The sequence below is a fragment of the Culicoides brevitarsis genome, chromosome 2 (genome assembly GCF_036172545.1).
Source record: "Culicoides brevitarsis isolate CSIRO-B50_1 chromosome 2, AGI_CSIRO_Cbre_v1, whole genome shotgun sequence".
Taxonomy (NCBI): domain Eukaryota; kingdom Metazoa; phylum Arthropoda; class Insecta; order Diptera; family Ceratopogonidae; genus Culicoides; species Culicoides brevitarsis.
In genome coordinates, this window is record NC_087086.1 from 34,904,444 (window position 1) to 34,923,528 (window position 19,085).

At 26.3% G+C, this 19,085-nt stretch overlaps 1 protein-coding gene across 1 annotated transcript in view; it reads right to left on the reverse strand.

The window, feature by feature from the left end:
- Positions 1-1,308: 1,308 nt before the first annotated feature.
- Positions 1,309-19,085, reverse strand: part of LOC134829016 (uncharacterized) — a 59,317-nt gene continuing 41,540 nt past the window's right edge. The window contains exons 3-12 of the mRNA XM_063842009.1: positions 15,228-15,925; positions 12,454-12,589; positions 11,637-11,896; positions 8,717-8,836; positions 8,348-8,575; positions 8,151-8,273; positions 3,100-3,324; positions 2,780-3,031; positions 2,575-2,714; positions 1,309-1,509 (exon numbers count right to left, since the gene is read on the reverse strand). Coding sequence (XP_063698079.1) covers positions 1,354-1,509; positions 2,575-2,714; positions 2,780-3,031; positions 3,100-3,324; positions 8,151-8,273; positions 8,348-8,575; positions 8,717-8,836; positions 11,637-11,896; positions 12,454-12,589; positions 15,228-15,925 — 2,338 coding nt within the window. The 3' untranslated portion in view covers positions 1,309-1,353. The remainder of the gene's footprint in view (positions 1,510-2,574; positions 2,715-2,779; positions 3,032-3,099; positions 3,325-8,150; positions 8,274-8,347; positions 8,576-8,716; positions 8,837-11,636; positions 11,897-12,453; positions 12,590-15,227; positions 15,926-19,085) is intronic.

The window sequence follows — 19,085 nt, forward strand, 5'->3', positions numbered from 1 at the left end:
TGAATTTTGACCCAATGCACAATTTAAATTTTCACCCGATGCACAATTTAATTTTTTTCCCAATGCATAGTTTTAGTTTTTTGTAAAATTAAAAGCTCAGAGAAAATTTTCCATTTTTATTTATTTAAATATTTAAAAATTAATAAAATATTAATAAAGATAAAAAAAATTAAATTAAAATAAAAATTTAAAAAAAAATTTTTTTGACCCAGTATGCAATTTGAATTTTTGCCAAATGTAGAATTGGATTTTTAGCCCTGTGCATATTTCAACAGATCTTTAAATGTAAAATTTAACGTTTTTCATCCCAATACACATTTTGAAATTTTTGGCCCAATGCACATTGTGAATTTATATCCCAGTTAACATTTTATATGAAATTTGTTCAAAAAAATTTATTTATAAAATATTTAGGTAATTAAAATTGATTGAAATTGAAAACTTTTGAATAAATTTTTACTTTTTTTTTACAAATTTTATTAAAAATTCTATCAGAATTAAAATTAATAAAAATAAACATAAAAATATAAAATTTTTGATTAAAAATATTTTAAAAATTAAATTTGAAAAATTACTTAAAAATTAAATTTGAAAAATTACTTAAAAATTAATTAAATTTTAAATAAAAAAAATCTCAATATCAATTTCTCAAAATTTACAAAAAAAATATCAATTTTCTGAAAACACATTAATATTTGTCTTTTTTTGTTTGAAAACATCTCATTAACTCTTAAATTGCAAAAAACTCATTAAAAAAAAAATCATCACAAAAAATCTCATTCAGTAATCGACAGACCATAAAATCGATCAAACTCCGTTGCAAAGTCCATAAAAACTTCTCCTACAAAATGTCAACTAACCGACCGACAGAGAAAAAAACAGGTAAGTCACTTGCAACTTTTCCATATTAATCATCCTTTTCCAGACTGCCAAACAAACACAATCGACGTTCAAATGAGTTACCGTTTCCCTTCCAATTAAAGCGATAATTCAACTTTTCTTTTGCTCATTTTCCCATTCATATCTTCTTCTTCTGCTGCTTTCTTAGTTGCCTTAAACGGCGTTCTTAGCTATCTGATTGAAACTCTACCAAATAAGGAAGAGAAAACCCGAGTGGCATCCATATAAATCAATGAAAGCAAGCAAAAAACGCCCAGACATCGTAATTTAATGTAAAAGTTGATGGAAAAAAGGAACCAAACGTGTGCGAAAAATGTGTAAGGAGAAAGTTTTCAATGACAATAATAATCATAATGAATGAAAAACTTTAATATTATTATTATTATTTAACTTGATGCTTTTGTCGAGTTATGTTACGTTACGTTGAGTAGTTTTGTTCGAGTAGGTCTGTTTTTACAGATAATAGAATTTGCTGTACAACAGTGGCAATATTTGTCGTTTCGGCGCATTTATTACAATTTTGAAAGTGCAACGACTGGCAAAGCCTGCCGCGTCTTTGGCTTCGTACGTGATGAGATGTGTGCCGAGTCCGAGATGATTTCCAGATTCCTGTAACAAAAAATTTCTTGCATTAGTGAAAAAATCGAAAATTTTTAATAAAAAAAAATATTAAAATAGTGAATAAAAAATTATTAAAAAAATTTACAAAAATAAAAAAATAATTGAAAAATAAAATTTCAAAGAATTTAAATGAATAAAATTGAAAAGTGAAAAAAATTAAGTTTCAAAAATCTTTAAAAAATAAAATAAAAATTAAAAATAAAATAAAAATAAAAATAAAAAATATAAATCTGGTAATAAAAATAAAAATAAAAATAAAATAATAAAAATAAAAATAAAAATAAAAATAAAAATAAAAATAAAAATAAAAATAAAAATAAAAATAAAAATAAAAATAAAAATAAAAATAAAAATAAAAATAAAAATAAAAATAAAAATAAAAATAAAAATAAAAATAAAAATAAAAATAAAAATAAAAATAAAAATAAAAATAAAAATAAATTTAAAAAAAAATCAAAATAAAATAAATAAATTCAATAAAAATTAAAATAAATTTAAAAATCATTGAGTTTCTACATTAAAAATATTTATGAAAAAAATGAATTAAAATAAATTAGATAAAAAAATAAAAAAACGAAGTGAATTTTTTGCTTACAAAAAAAAAAAAAATATTTAAAAAAAAATTTAATAAAATTAAAAATTTAATTTAAAATTAATTTAATTTAATTTTAATTTAATTTTATTAAAGTACAGATAAAAAATATTTAAAAATTAAATAATTAAAAAAATGAAATACAGCGAGAAAAAAAAAATATTTTAAAAATTAAGCAAAATCGAAAATTGAATTAAAAAAGAAAAACATTTTTTTAAATAAATAAATATTTTTTTTAAGAAAAAAAATAATATTTAAAAAATATTTATTTAAGAAAATTTAAAAGGCTCTCAATTGTGCAATAAGAATAATGTTGGAAGCTCTTATTACAAAAGAAAAATGGGTCGAGATCATTATTTCGCAAAATATTGACAATAAAAGTCAAATAAATAATAAAAAAAGTAATAAAAGCATGAATGTGTGTGTCATAAAACATAAAAAAATGAAGAAGATGGACTTACGTTGCTCTTTGTGACGCTCGTCACTTTAATATTGTCTTCGAAAATTGGCTCAATCCATGACACTTTAATCGTCTCATGATGCCGTGCCACCGTATAATGCTGCGTCTCCGGACAAAACTTTACAACGGGCGGCATGCCATCTGAAATTAAATTTCGTTTGTGTTTCACGTCAAATTTACTCGCTCAAAATTCGGGCAAAACTCACCCACGACATTCACACTAAATTGACACGAAACACGTAGCCGGGAGAGAGGATGCGTCGCAGTGTAAGTAATGTTCTCGATGCCCGTACTGAGCACAAGATTCAAATCTTTGACGTAATTCGGACTGATAGTGATGTCGGTGTCCCAACTTACGTCTGTGGTTGGCTTCGGCAATGGCATAACCACACGTGTATCGTTCGGCGGTGTCTCAAGCATCATATTTTTCGGACAGATTAATTTTGGTTTCGGATAGCCTGTGTGCAGGGGACACATGTTTCAAAATTTATGACACAAATAACGGAGAGAGAGAGAGAAAACTTACGGATACAAGCGCCATCGCCACTGCCTTGCCATTGTCCGTCGTTGCCGCAAATCTGCGAGTAACGACCCATTACACGGAAACCATTGGGGCAGCGCAAGACACACTGACTTCCCGGAAAGTTGGCGATATGATGTCGCGATTCATCGAGTGGGCGACTGCACTCCAGATAACCGTGTTTCGGGGGAATTAAGGGAGGGCACGTGATGTCAGATGTTATGTTGTTCACTGAAAAAGATAAAAAAAAATAATTAATTTATTTAAAGATTTTTTAAATTAATTTTTCAAGTTTTAATTTAAAATCGTTTAAAATTAAATTTAATTAAATTTTTTGATTTTTTTAAAAATAATAATTTTAAATAAAAAATATTAAATCTTTAAATTATTTTTATTTTTTTTTTAATTTTAATTAATTTTTCATATAACTATATTATTTTAGGTATTGTTTTTTTTAACTATAAATAAAATACAATTATTTTTTAATTTAAATTTTTATTTTCAAAAAAAAAAATAATAAAATTAATTATATAAAGATTATTAAATTAAATAAAAAATCGTATTAAATTATTAATTAATTAATTAAATAAATTAATTATTATTTATTTATTAAATTATTTTAATTTTATTTTTGATTTTATTTTTTTTAAATTTAAAATTTAATTCAACAGAAAATAATAATTTTTTGAATAAATAATTTAATCTTTGAATTATTTATTTAAAATTTTATTAAAAAAAAAAATTAAAATAAATTATTTTTTTTAAATAAAATTAATTTAATATTTAATTAATTTGATTAAATTTTGATTTATATTTTTAATTTTTAAAAATTTAATTTAATTTTAAAATTAAAAAAAAAATAAATTAACGATTCATATAATTATTTTATGATTTTTTTAAATTTATATTTGTAAAAAAATAAAATTTCATTACATTAAATTTCTCATAAAAAGTTTTAATTTAATTTAATTAAAAATTTAATTCTAAAATAATTGTCAAAATAATTTTTCATAACTTATCGAAGGATATTAAGCTTCAAATATTTTTTTTTAACAAAATCCATAATTTTGCAAAAAAAAAAAGGAAAAATTATTTAAAGTCACCAAAACGAAACTTTAATACTGAGGATTTTTCTTTCTGCTTGATTTATTTCCTATTTCTTTCTCCATACCCCATGTTTTCACCTCGCAAAAACAACGAGATTTTCTCTCAACGCACCAAAATTCCTTGTGAAACCACTTGAACCACATGTAGAGTAAAGGCCAATTTATAACGATAGGTAAACAATAGATCATGTCATGCGTGCCCCTTCCCGTGTCTCCTTTTGCTCAACCAAACTACACACACACAATTACTTTTAACAATTCACTTTATTTATCTTCCGTTTTGTTCACCTGTGTTTTTGTGTCTTTCGTTCTCTCCCTGAAGATGACGAGTCGGTAATAAAATGATAACAAAATACACCAAATTTATGTCCTAATTCGACATTTGAACGATACAGAAGTAAGGAAGTGGTTTGTCCGTCTTCAAGTTTTTTCTTTTTTTTTTGCTGATCAATAATTGGTATTGCTGCTGTTGCGAAAACCCAGATAAAGCAAAAGCATGACGAGGTCAGTGAAATAAAAAATTCATGTGTCCTTTCCGTCTCTAATCCGATTACGTGTTTGTGTTTATATATTTTTTTTTATTTATCGACAAATCCAAGATACACACGGAAAATCTTTGACATTCAACAAATCAAACACATACACCTAGATTTATTTTTGAGAAAAAAAAACGAAGAAGAAAGTTGACGTAAGAAAAATGATCAATAATATCGCATTTTTTTGAATCATGTGATTTGACCCAGTTTACAATTTAAAATTTCTGCCCAAGAGATGCTTTAAAATTTTTACTCAAAATTAGTTCTAAATTCTTTTTTTAGTTCAAATTATGAATTTTGATCCAAATCACATTTAAAGTTTTGTCTAAATTGTATTTTTAATTATTGACCCAGTGCACATTTTAAAATGTCTGCAATTTGTAAATTCGAAAATTTCTTTTGAAAATGAGTTCTATGTTATCTCTTTAGATCATATTTATTATTTCAGCTTAATTGAAATTGAAATTAATGTCACAGTTATACTTTAAAGTCATGACCCAGTGCACATTTTAAAATGTCTGCACATTGCAAATTCATTTCGTAAATGAGTCTAAAAATTTCCTTTGAAAATGTCAGTTTAAAATTTTGACCCAGTGCACATTTCAAAATGTCTGCAATTTGTAAATTCGAAAATTTCTTTTGGAATATTGTTCTACATTATTTGTTTTGCTTATATTTTCAATTTTAGACTAATTGACATTAAAATTTTTGTCACAATTACACTTTAAACTTTTGACCCAGTGAACATTTTAAAAATTTTACCTCGTAATTGAATATAGGAACCTCAAAAAATAGAAATTTTTCATTTTTTCTTCAAAATGCGTTGAAAAACTGTGCCACAGAACAAGAAACGGATGAATGCGTCATTGGTTTTCGAGATTAATTTTACACATTGTGATTTTCTTACGTGTGTATTCGACTCGTGTACGTTGAATTAAGTGTCCTTTGAAGCAACAAACAAACAAACAAACACACAGAAAAGGGACCAAAGCTAATTAAATAAATATCAGATGCACAAAAGATTTTCTTCCGATGGAACACAAAAACACGCTTATTGTTGTAAAATAATTCGTCCATTTTTGATGTTTTTGCTCCGTGAATCCATTGGAGAGCATTTAGTAAACCGACATAGCACAACAAAGCATGTCAACAGTTATGCCTTTGTATTTCATTCAAATAGAAAATATCTTAAATATGCTTAGGAAAATCTCAGATCTCGAAAATTATTGTTTTGTCCGTAATAGGATGATGTTAACGCACACAGGACGGTCCATCATTGTCCATGATGGTTGCACATCGTTAAAATAACGAAAAAGGAAGAGAGGGAGAAAAGGACAGAGACAGAGGTAGATGATAATAAGCTTCGTCTTTTGTTGCACATTTTGTTGGGATAGTCGTCGCCATGGCAAAAATGGATTGCATGGAATGCGAAAACTCAACCAAAGGGTAATTAAAATTCAAATGTAAAATCCCTTGGTCTCTTTAGTTGTCTTCATTGAAATGTTTGCCACGAAATGTTGGTGAAGCTGCTGCCAGATGATGAAAGGGGAAAATTCTTTTGTTCTTTTATGCTTTATCGTTGTTTTTACGTGATACTATTTTTCGCTTAACGAGGACATTTTTCTGCATTGAATTAATGCAAACGAGAGGAATTGCAATTCTTTTGCTGAATTTCAGATTTATTCTTTTAGTTTGTTAATTTTTTTGAAGGACCTTTCAAAAAATTTCAGGCTTTTGAAGTTTTCATCTCTTTTAACAGACCTAATTTAATTCAAAAACCATAAATCTCGTTCCACAAAAAAAATATCATTAACAAGTTTAACCCTTTTAGCTCATCTTTTGACAATTTTTTTTAATCCTGTAATCTATTCAACAAAAAAACTCTTTTGTCCAGAATTCTCGTCATGACATTCCCATCATATTGCAAGTTCATTGTACTTGCATATACGAGCTGAACTTAATTAAATCTCTCTGCATATACGAAACAGAGAAAAAAAAATTTCCGAGAGATATCGACGAGTGCGAGGAAATATTTGCATGATCAGCTCGATATGTATGCAAAATAATTGCATTGTTTTTGATGAAACAAGATAAATGCATCGCAACATCCGTTCATGTCATGTCACGTAATGCTCTCTAAAAGGTTTCCGGATTCGGGAAAACCGGGAAAGTTACATATGTAAAAACAACCGACATACCGGTATTGTATTGTAAGCGAGGAACAATTGGATCACTCGTAGAGAGAGACACGAAAAAAAAAATGCAACGAGAAAAGATTAAAACAATAAAAAGGGAATGGTAAATGGATGTTATTACAAAGGCTTAACATCGACGCTCGTTCGTCTCTCGTTCGTTTTGTCTCTTCTTCAATTTTTTTTTATTATTTTCCACTGCATATTGTAACGTATTGCAATTTTTTATTCGTTTTTTTGTGCCTTTTCTCTGTCTCTGTGAAGTTTGTGTTTCATCCTTTATTATTATTTTACATTTGCAATCAGTTCAGTTTTGTGCATACGTAAAACTTCCCATTTAACGAAACTGCTTCTACAATAAACGAATTCTACGATTTGAGCAGGGTTAGATGCCAAAAATGTGCATTGGGACAAAAGTATTTATTCTGAATTGGGGTAAAAATTTGAAAATCTCAACTGGGGCGAAATTTTTATGTGTTTTGGGTAAATGCGCTTTGGGTCAAAAATTTTGAAAGTGCATTAAACAAATACTTTAAAATGTCAACTGGGGCAAATTTGAGTGTCTTATACTATTGGGTAAAAGTTTTTAAATGTGCATTAGGTCAAAGTATTTAAATGCGCTTTGGGTCAAAAATTTTGAATGTGCATTGGGACAAATACTATAAAATGTCAACTGGGGCAAATTTCGAGTGTTTTATACTGTAATAACTTAAAATGTGCATTGGGTCAAAGTTTTTAAATGCGCTTTGGGTCAAAAATTTTGAATGTGCATTGGGACAAATACTTTAAAATGTCAACTGGGGCAAATTTCGAGTGTCTCATACTATAATAACTTAAAATGTGCATTGGGTCAAAATTTTTAAATGCGCTTTGCGTCAAAAATTTTGAATGTGCATTGGGACAAATACTTTAAAATGTCAATTGAGGCGAATGTCGAGCGTATAATAAATTAAAAATTTAAAATATGCACTGGGATGAAAAATCTTTTAATTTTGTGAACACAAACCAATTCATTAAATCGGAAGTTTTACGTACAACGAAACTCTATATCGTGCGGTACATCCTGAATTACAATTGGGGATTAATGTTGATATATATTGGTTGGATTTTTCATGCAGATAATTGATTAAATTAAAAATTGCTTTTTTTTAAATGGCTGTTTTCGGTATTAAGAAGCTGAAAAAAATAAATAAAAATTGTTTTTCTGCTGAATAAATACTCACCCACACAAGTTTTGTTGTCTGGCCCAAAAATATATCCGGTCTGACAGGAACAGTAATAACTGCCATCTGTATTTGTACAAATGTCTTGACATCCGCCATTATTTACAGAACATTCATCAAAATCTGCGCAAACAAAACAAAAGGACGAATAAATTTTGTTAAAATCATAAATTTAACAGAAAAATTCTGCCTCCTACCTTCACATTCGTCATTTGTGTAATTAAAGTAGTATCCACGAGGACATACAGATACCACGGAGGAGGATAACGTTTGCTGTGAAATTGTTGCCGAGTCCGAGGAAATGACGCACGAATGCCCATCTGCACTTAATTTTGTACCTGGAATATTGTCACAAGTGCATTTATAACTGCCTGGCAAATTAATGCATTTATCTTGACAAGGGCTCTTCGTGCATTCGTTGATGTCTTCATGTTTTTTTTGTTCGGTACGAGGATGCAACAAAAGAAAAAAATAAATTGAAAATGTTTGAAAATGAAAGAAGTGTCATCAATTTCTCTCCGAGTACAGGAAAACAAGAAGAGTGATGGATGGTTTGGACCTTTTACCTTTGCATTTGTGTTTTGCATCAAATTCGAAGCCAGGCATGCAGCGACATGTGTATGAGCCGACTGTGTTGACGCATTGGTGTTCGCAGTTGTTGCGAGTCTCGACGCATTCGTTGATGTCTGAAAAATTTAAAAAAAGTGAGTTTTTGTCAAATCTTGCTCCAAATCGATAAAAATTTGTCAGAGGGCTCTAATTTATCATTTTTAATCATTTTTCAACTCAAAACTGCCAAAAAATTGAAACTGAAAAAAAATTTTTTCTTTGACACAGTTTTGTTTTAAAAACTAAATCAAGAGCAAAAAAACTGTGTCAAAAACTGTGTCAAAGCAATTTTTGTCAAATCTTGCTCCAAATGGATAAAAATTTGTCAGAGGGCTCTAATTTATCATTTTTAATCATTTTATAACTCAAAACTGCCAAAAATTTGAAACTGAAAAAAAATTTTTTCTTTGACATAGTTTTGTTTTGAAAACTAAATCAAGAGCAAAAAAACTGTGTCAAAGCAATTTTTGTCAAATCTTGCTCCAAATGGATAAAAATTTGTCAGAGGGCTCTAATTTATCATTTTTAATTATTTTTTAACTCAAAACTGCCAAAAATTTGAAACTGAAAAAAAAATTTTTTCTTTGACATAGTTTTGTTTTGAAAACTAAATCAAGAGCAAAAAAACTGTGTCAAAGCAATTTTTGTCAAATCTTGCTCCAAATGGATAAAAATTTGTCAGAGGGCTCTAATTTATCATTTTTAATCATTTTATAACTCAAAACTGCTAAAAAATTGAAACTGAAAAAAAATTTTTTCTTTGACATAGTTTTGTTTTAAAAACTAAATCAAGAGCAAAAAATGTGTCAAAAACTGTGTCAAAGCAATTTTTGTCAAATCTTGCTCCAAATGGATAAAAATTTGTCAGAGGGCTCTAATTTATCATTTTTAATCATTTTATAACTCAAAACTGCCAAAAAATTGAAACTGAAAAAAAATTTTTTCTTTGACACAGTTTTGTTTTAAAAACTAAATCAAGAGCAAAAAAACTGTGTCAAAGCAATTTTTGTCAAATCTTGCTCCAAATGGATAAAAATTTGTCAGAGGGCTCTAATTTATCATTTTTAATCATTTTATAACTCAAAACTGCCAAAAAATTGAAACTGAAAAAAAATTTTTTCTTTGACATACTTTTGTTTTGAAAACTAAATCAAGAGCAAAAAAACTGTGTCAAAGCAAAGCAATTTTTGTCAAATCTTGCTCCAAATGGATAAAAATTTGTCAGAGGGCTCTAATTTATCATTTTTAATCATTTTATAACTCAAAACTGCCAAAAAATTGAAACTGAAAAAAAATTTTTTCTTTGACATAGTTTTGTTTTGAAAACTAAATCAAGAGCAAAAAAACTGTGTCAAAAACTGTGTCAAAGCAATTTTTGTCAAATCTTGCACCAATTGGATAGAAATTTGTCAGAGGGCTCTAATTTATCATTTTTAATCATTTTATAACTCAAAACTGCCAAAAAATTGAAACTGAAAAAAAATTTTTTTCTTTGACATAGTTTTGTTTTGAAAACTAAATCAAATCAAGCAAAAAAACTGTGTCAAAAACTGTGTCAAAGCAATTTTTGTCAAATCTTGCTCCAAATGGATAAAAATTTGTCAGAGGGCTCTAATTTATCATTTTTAATCATTTTATAACTCAAAACTGCCAAAAAATTGAAACTGAAAAAAAATTTTTTCTTTGACATAGTTTTGTTTTGAAAACTAAATCAAGAGCAAAAAAACTGTGTCAAAAACTGTGTCAAAGCAATTTTTGTCAAATCTTGCTCCAAATGGATAAAAATTTGTCAGAGGGCTCTAATTTATCATTTTTAATCATTTTATAACTCAAAACTGCAAAAAATTGAAACTGAAAAAAAATTTTTTCTTTGACACAGTTTTGTTTTAAAAACTAAATCAATAGCAAAAAAACTGTGTCAAAAACTTTGTCAAAGCAATTTTTGTCAAATCTTGCTCCAAATGGATAAAAATTTGTCAGAGGGCTCTAATTTATCATTTTTAATCATTTTATAACTCAAAACTGCCAAAAAATTGAAACTGAAAAAAAATTTTTTCTTTGACACAGTTTTGTTTTAAAAACTAAATCAAGAGCAAAAAAACTGTGTCAAAAACTGTGTCAAAGCAATTTTTGTCAAATCTTGCTCCAAATGGATGAAAATTTGTCAGAGGGCTCTAATTTATCATTTTTAATCATTTTAAAACTCAAAACTGCCAAAAATTTGAAACTGAAAAAAAATTTTTTCTTTGACACAGTTTTGTTTTAAAAACTAAATCAAGAGCAAAAAAACTGTGTCAAAAACTGTGTCAAAGCAATTTTTGTCAAATCTTGCTCCAAATGGATAAAAATTTGTCAGAGGGCTCTAATTTATCATTTTTAATCATTTTATAACTCAAAACTGCCAAAAAATTGAAACTGAAAAAAAATTTTTTCCAAATAGTTTTGTTTTAAAAACTAAATCAAGAAAAAAAACTGTGTCAAAAACTGTGTCAAAGCAATTTTTGTCAAATCTTGCTCCAAATGGATAAAAATTTGTCAGAGGGCTCTAATTTATCATTTTTAATCATTTTATAACTCAAAACTGCCAAAAATTGAAACTGAAAAAAAATTTTTTCTTTGACACAAAATCAAGAGCAAAAAAACTGTGTCAAAAACTGTGTCAAAGCAATTTTTGTCAAATCTTGCTCCAAATGGATAAAAATTTGTCACATTTTTAATCATTTTATTTTTACACATTTCGGTAAAAATGAAAATCAAAAATTATTTAATTTTGCAAAAATTTTTTATTTAAATTTTGCCATTTTTAATTTGTCAATTAAGCAATTCTTTAATGCATTGTGACATATTAAATTTGTTGTATTCATTACTCCGCCGCACACAATTTGTCTACATTCTTTATTTTTACACATTTCGGTACAAAAGTGCCAACCCATTCTTTATTGTGACATATTAAATTTGTTGTATTCATTACGAGCTGAACTGTCTCGGATTTTCTAAGCTCGTTGCTCGAGGCAGCCGACACTTGTTCAGCAGCAGCCTGATCATCTTGAGCCAGTGACAACGACACTAATTTATATCCTTTGTGACAGTGATATTCGGCTTCGAGGTACGAATTTTCCACGCCATAAATATCATTGCTGGAGACAGCGAAAAATATGAGAAAATATAATGTTATAAATTGAAAATCATTTTCTACTCTACGAGAACGAACAACATGCAATGTAAGTACGGCAAAAATTTATGTATGTGAGAAATTTGCAATATGTTATTGCTTATAAATTTCACATGAAAAATGTATCAAAACAGGATTCTTTATGTTCTCCTTGAGCATTAAGTAAATTGGACATTCCATTTCGCAGAGAAAAAGAGAGCAGCAATCTTAAATCACCAAAGGATCGACCTTTTGACTTTAATAACCGTAATTTATCATTTTTCCCGCCATTTTTCTCGTCAAGACAAAATCTTATCGTCTTAAATCATCGCACGGCGCTACTTGACCCGAAGTCTGACATGTTTCTCTAAATGCTCTTTTAAGCGTCTTAGAAGGGCTGAAAAAATCGTTTGAACAAACAGCGACCTAGATCAATGTCAGGCACGACGTTAAAAGGGGTGAAAAAGAGTGACATTGATACATTTTTTTTTCTGCAGCTCTCTCAAGACGTCGCTCGGCGTGACAATGAAAAATCCTACTTACCGCAAATATTTGATGTCCGCATTCTCGATTGATGGTGCAGGTGTGAAATCCTCGTCTTTCATGCATGACAGATCGCCCCGAAGTACCTTTTGATACCGTGATTTTGCAACTTTTTTATGTTTTTTCGATTTTTTGCCTGAAAAAAGAATTTTTAATCAATTAAATTCTGTTTTAGAAAAAAAAATAACAAAAAAATCAAAGGAAAATGCAATTTCAGTAACAAAAAAAAAAAAAAATCAAATAAAATTCAATCGAATGTTTTGTCTATTCGATTTTTCGTTTTACATCAATTCAATACCCAACGGCACTATTCCAGTTAAATTTTATTGCAACTTTGTTTGTTTTTCCTCAAATCCAACAGAAAATGTTTGAATTTTCAATGACCTTGAACTATTTTGCAACTTTTTTTATTTTTATCTTTGCTTATCAACTGAATTACCAATAATTGATTCAATTTTTCAAAAAAAAAAAAACAGAAAAAAAACAACAACAACGTTCGTGTTCTCTTCATCACAGCCGCAGTAAATAAATAACAAATCAATAATCTAATCCCATTTTTATTCTTTTTCGTTTCCTTCGATAAACTGCGGTAGGTGCTGTCGATTTTTTTTGCTGCGTATCCATCAAGGCATCTTTTGCGAGACGGAGACGAAGACGAAAAAGTGTGACATATGTGGTGAAACTTTGTAGCAATTTATTTAAACATTCCGAAGGAAAAAAAAAGTTTGATAGGAGAAAATTGATAAAAAAAAGAGATTCGGAAGAAATTGAGTTGTTGTTGTTTTTTTTTCTCTCGATTTTTATTTTCTTGCATGACTGAAAGGATGCTTTTGAAAAGGCAGAATGGAAGAAAAAAAAAACAAACAAAAATAGACAGACTTGTCCAATGTCAGATAAAAGCAAGGAACATGCAAAAATAAAGTTATTGAACCGATTTTTCCATCAAGAATTTTTTTTCTTTTCGTTTTTTTTTTGCATTCAATGGATTCGATGAAAAGAGAAAGAATTTGATGCGTGTCGAGGTTGGTTTGTTATGATAAGTATTGCTATTTGTGGCTTTTTAGAACATAACAGGGATGAATGTTTAAAGTGATTTTAAGAGTGCTTCAGTGATTTTGAAGCGTAGTAGACGTCTGCAAATGGAGTGTCAGTTGCAGTTTTATATGGGGGGAATTTTTTTTTCATTATATGGGGATAGAAATTTGAGATATTTTTAGGTTGGTTTTGTGTTTTTGGTTGATTTTTATAGTATTTTATTTTAAACTGGAGGACCTGTTTACTTCGTTCTACCAAGAAAAGTTTTAAAAAATTATTTTTTGAAAGAAAAAAATGAAACCTAAAACTATGCAATGAATTTTACTTTAATTTTTTTCTTTTAAATCTCCGTAAGGTATGCAATGAACATTAAATGACATTTTCTTAATTTTCTAATGATTTTTCAATAATTTTCTTATTTTTTCTGCACAGAGACCTTCATTAAACTACTTTTCACAATTTACAAAATACTTTTAAGGGATTTAAAAAACAAAATTAGAGTTATTGCATATCAAAATTTGTATGGATTTTCAAAATTAATTAAGTTACAAAAATTTGAGAGGAATTTTTAAGGGATTAAAATATTTTTCATTTCAAAAATGGATAATGTTTACTACTTAAATAAATTCTTTTATTTTCTTTGAAAAATTTTTTAATTAATTTGCAAATTTTTTTTAATTATCTTCTTTAATTAAATTTTAAATAAAATATTATTTAATTATTTAAATAAATTTTAAAAATATTTTTTGTATTATTAATTCTTATTGTTAATTTTTTTTAATTAACTTTTTTAAGTAAAATTTAAATTGATTTTTATTTTTTTTAATTAATTTTTAAATATTTTTTAAAATTATTGTTTAATATTTTTTTAATTTTTTTGTTATTAAAAATAAATTTTAATTAATTATTCAAATTATTTTTTTTTTAATATTGGTTATTTAATTTTTAAAGTTTTTTAATTTTTTAAATAATTTTTAATTAATTTTTTGAATAATTATTTAAAATTAATTTTAATAAAATATTTAAATAAATTAAATTTTAATAAATTATTAAAAATTAATATTAATAAATTATTTAAATTAAATTTCAATTAATTTTAAAAAAAAAATAAAATTAATTTAAAATGTTTTGATTGATTTTGAATAGTTTTTTTACATTATTTTAATTAATTATTAAATTAAATAAAATTTTAATTATTTTTTATGTTTTAAATTAATTTTAAAATATTTTTAATAAGTTAATTTTTAATATTTTATTAATTTTTTTTTAATTTTTTTAAATTAAACTTTAATTAATTATTCAAATTATTTTTTTTAAATAACGTTCATAAAAAATCTTACTTTCAATTGAAAAAAATTTCCACGAGACGTTCAATCCTTAAAAAACTAAAAAAAAACAAAATTCATTCAAACTAAACATCCCTTAGAATTCTTAGAACCTCTTTGAACATTTTTCAATTCTACGAAAAGCTGTTTTTTGCAATTATTAGCCATTTTCCGCTCATTGTACGTTCGAACAATCATGGAAAAGTGGTCTATTTGAGTAGTTCATGTTAAATTATCTTTAAATAAAGTGAACGCTCTTTACTGCATAATTACACGTAGCAAGAAAAATATCAAACTACCGTTAGTCTAAAAGTATTCGTGGAAAAATGTCTCGTCTCGTGAAAAGTTTTTCGCTCAAAAATACACAAAAGAGAAATTCCTGAACGAGGAAAAGTAGGAAAAAAAGGAAATTACCTTCATCATTAATTTTATGTCGTTTCTCCGATAATTTACTTCCTTTGCTACGATTGCGCTGCTGCTGTCTCACTATCTCGTCATCTTCCTTTTCAATTGGCGATACAAAAATGTCTGACGATGGAAATTGGGTGATTATTGCCGTTTTTCTCGTTTCCCCGACCTCGCCATCTTCATCTTCGTCACTTTCTTGCTCGTCACTGTCCTCGTCATCGAGCTCGAAGTCATCACTTAATTTTCTGCGTTGGTCACCATTTTGCATAACGGCATCAAAATCGACATATTCCTTGTTCGGCAAATCAAAAAGATATTTATCTTTCTGCCGATTTCGCTCCGAATCGACGTCATTGCGTGTCTCAGCAAAATATTTCACGTTATCTCCATCTTCGTCGGTTTCGCTGCTAATCCTATTAAAATTATTAATATTTTTATTCGCAATTTCATCAATTTCGACTATTTTGGAATGCTTCGAATGTTTGTTGCTCCGTTTTTTCGTCTTTTTCTGTTTCGTCGTCGGCTTTGGGGGTGCGATTGCATCGCCGCTTTTTATCACGGGCGGCAGCGACAAATGATGTGGATGATTTACTGACTCAGCAACGGGCTCGAGTTGTTTCTCATCATCATCATCGTCATTCGCCGCGTGTTTTTGTGGCTGCTCGTGATGCTGATGGTGATGGTTATGATTTCTGTGTTGTGATCTGTGCGCGGTTTCAATTTCACGGCGGAGGAGAGATGGCATGAAAAAGAAAAAAGAAGAAAAAAAGAGGGCATTAGGCTTTTTTATGTTACTTTTATTATTCAGTGGTTCTCTTGGTTTTTTTCTTCGTTCGTTCTTTCTTTTAATTTAATAATATCATTGACGTTTTTCGGTGAGAAGTGCCACGTGATACACAAATAACACGGAGAATGGAAAATTGGGGAAATTTAAAAAAATTTGAGAATATTTTTGGATTTAAAAAATTGTTTTGAAACTTTCGTTTTAAGAAAACTCAAAAATTTTCACTATAAAATGGAAATGTTCAATTAATTTCCATAACAATTTGAGCAAAGTTATAAAATTTTCTTTAAAATTTGAAAAAAAAAATCATAAATTTAATAATTGATTAAAATAAAATTTAAAAAAATAAATTTTTAAAATTAAAATTAAATTTTATTCATAATTTTATTAATTTTAATAAAAAAAATTAAATTGAAATTAAAAAAAAAATAAATTTATAATTTATTTTCACTCTAAATTCGATATAATTTAAATGAATTTCATTAAAATTGAACATAAATTTTTCAAAATTAGAGAAAAATCATAATTTTCCTAAAAAAGTTCGAAAATAATATAATATTAAAAACTAAATAATTTTTCAAAAATTTTAAAATTGAATAAAAAATTCGAAATAAATAAATTTTTCAAAAATATTTTTAAAGAAAAATCATAAATTTTCCCTAAAAAATAAAAATTATAAAGTTCAAGATATTTTTTTGAAAAATAATTTAAATTTAAATTTTAAATTCGCATTTTTAAAATAATAAAAAAAAATTAAAATTATAAAATAAATTTTTTTAAAAATTTTAAAAAAAAAAGTTAACGATTTAAATTAAAAAATTCCTAAAAATAAAAAAAATAATTAAATTTTTAATTTTTGGAAAACTAAAAATTTTACCCATATGAAATTTTTTTGTCCTTCAAACGGGCTTCATATTTGTAAAATTAAAATTTCATAATATTTTAAAAAATTTTTGGTTCGTAGAAATTTTGGAATAATTTAAAATTTTGGAATAATGATTCCAATTCAAAATCCTTTGAAGCTTAAAATTGTGAAAAGTCGAAAAAAAAAATAATTTCAATTTCGAAAAATTTTTCAAAATTGGTTTTAGAGTGTTTAATTGGCTTTGAAATGCCGTAATTACATATTTAGATTTTGAATTAAAAGATTATAGGGATGTTCGAAAAAAATTCTTTAAAAAAATTAAATTAAACCCCTAATTCGGAAATTATTTTTATTTTTTTTAAAAATATTATTTAAAAAATTTAAAAAAAATTTAAAAGAAATTTCGGAAAACTCTAATATAAATATTTATTAAAATTGTAATCTTCAAGCTTGAAAAAATTAATAAATTTTCAGAAAATTTAGTTAACTTATATAAAAAATTATTCAAAAAAATTACTAAATTTCGAAAATATTTCTTAATTTTTGTAAAAATTGACTAAAGTAAATATAATTTCATGAAAATTTAAGAAAATTCATAAATTTTCCTTAAAGTTTGTTTAATTTATTTAAAAAAAAAATTAAAAAAAATTAAATTTTTATCAAAAAATATTCCAAAGTCAAACAAATTCAGCTAAAATTGAATCAACTCAAATCCATAGGGACACAAAAAACTTCATTCACTTGTCCAGACGACGCGAAATAAAAAACAAACGAACGAAGGAACAAACAAAAATATCAAAATTGCCTATTAGGGACTGTATTAAAGACATTATAAAACTCATAAAATTGATTAAATTACCACCCTTGTAAGCATTATAGCTCTGTGTGTTTGTGTATTTCTGTCTCAGCCTCACAAATTTTCGCTTTGTTTGTCTTTCGTCCCTTTTTCTTCTCTTGTTTTTGTGCGTTTAACTGTAACTGTTCGTCTGCTTAGCATAACTGACTAATCATTCCGTCCTTATTTTATTTTTTTTTTCTTTTTTCTAAAACCAACTGAGTATTCAACAATTTCACCGCTCGCCAGAATTCCGCAGGATATCCTCTCTTTTGAGATTTATGTCCGAATTTTTTTTTGCTCGTCTCATGGAGATTTCGCTTTTGTTACAAATTTTATTTACTTTGTACATTAAATTAATTTAAAAAAAAGTCTTGTGAGTGCTTCGTGTCACACATTTCCCAAATATTGACAAATAAATTTCAATCGAAAAAATAAAATGCTTGGCAATCGGCTTATGGGTGAGCTTATTTATGTAAATACAAGTCGATTTGCCTTTCTTCCTCTCTGTGTTTGTTTTTCGTATCGGATTTCAAATTAAGGTGTGAAAAAGTCATTTTTTCAGAAAAAAAAAACTTTTTTGAGTGAAATTATCGCTTTTTGACACACAAATTACTTGGCATTAACGGTAATGAAAGGCGCATTTATGCATGTTCGAATTCGTATTTGATTTCAATTAATTTCACATAATGTGGCAATAATGAGAGCGCAAGAGATGAAAATTCAATTGATATTTTGCAAGAATTCATTGCGGTGCGATGCAATTAATTTTTGGGTGTTGTACGAGATATGCCACGCAATTTTCCATAGAAAGTTGCGTTTTGTCACAATGTTATGGCAGATTATTAGAGAGGGACAAATTTTATGAAATTTTATTTTAAAAAATTTTTTGCTATAAAATTGACATAAAAAATTTTGAAATACCTATCAAAAAAATTAAATTAAATTAAAAAAAAAAATAAATAAAAATTAAATTAAAAAATAATTAAAAATTAAAATTATAAATAATTAAAAATTTAATTTTAAAAGAAAAAAAATAATTTTGCACTTTTAATCATTAAAATTTATTTTGATTAATTTTGATCAAGAATTTTAAAAAATTTTAAAATATTCGCCACATGGATTCTAAATTTTTCAAAAAAAAAAAAAAAAAAAAAAATTTAAATTTTATTTATAAAAATATTAATTTTAAAAAATTAAAAAAAAATATTAAAACATGTACAAAAAAATAAATAAATTTAAAAAAAATAAAGAAAAAATATTAAATATTAAAATAATTTTATTTCATTAAGAATTAATAATTATTCAATTAATATAATTAAAAAAAATAAATTAAAAAAATCAAAAATTGTGAATAATTAAATAAAAAATTATTAAAAA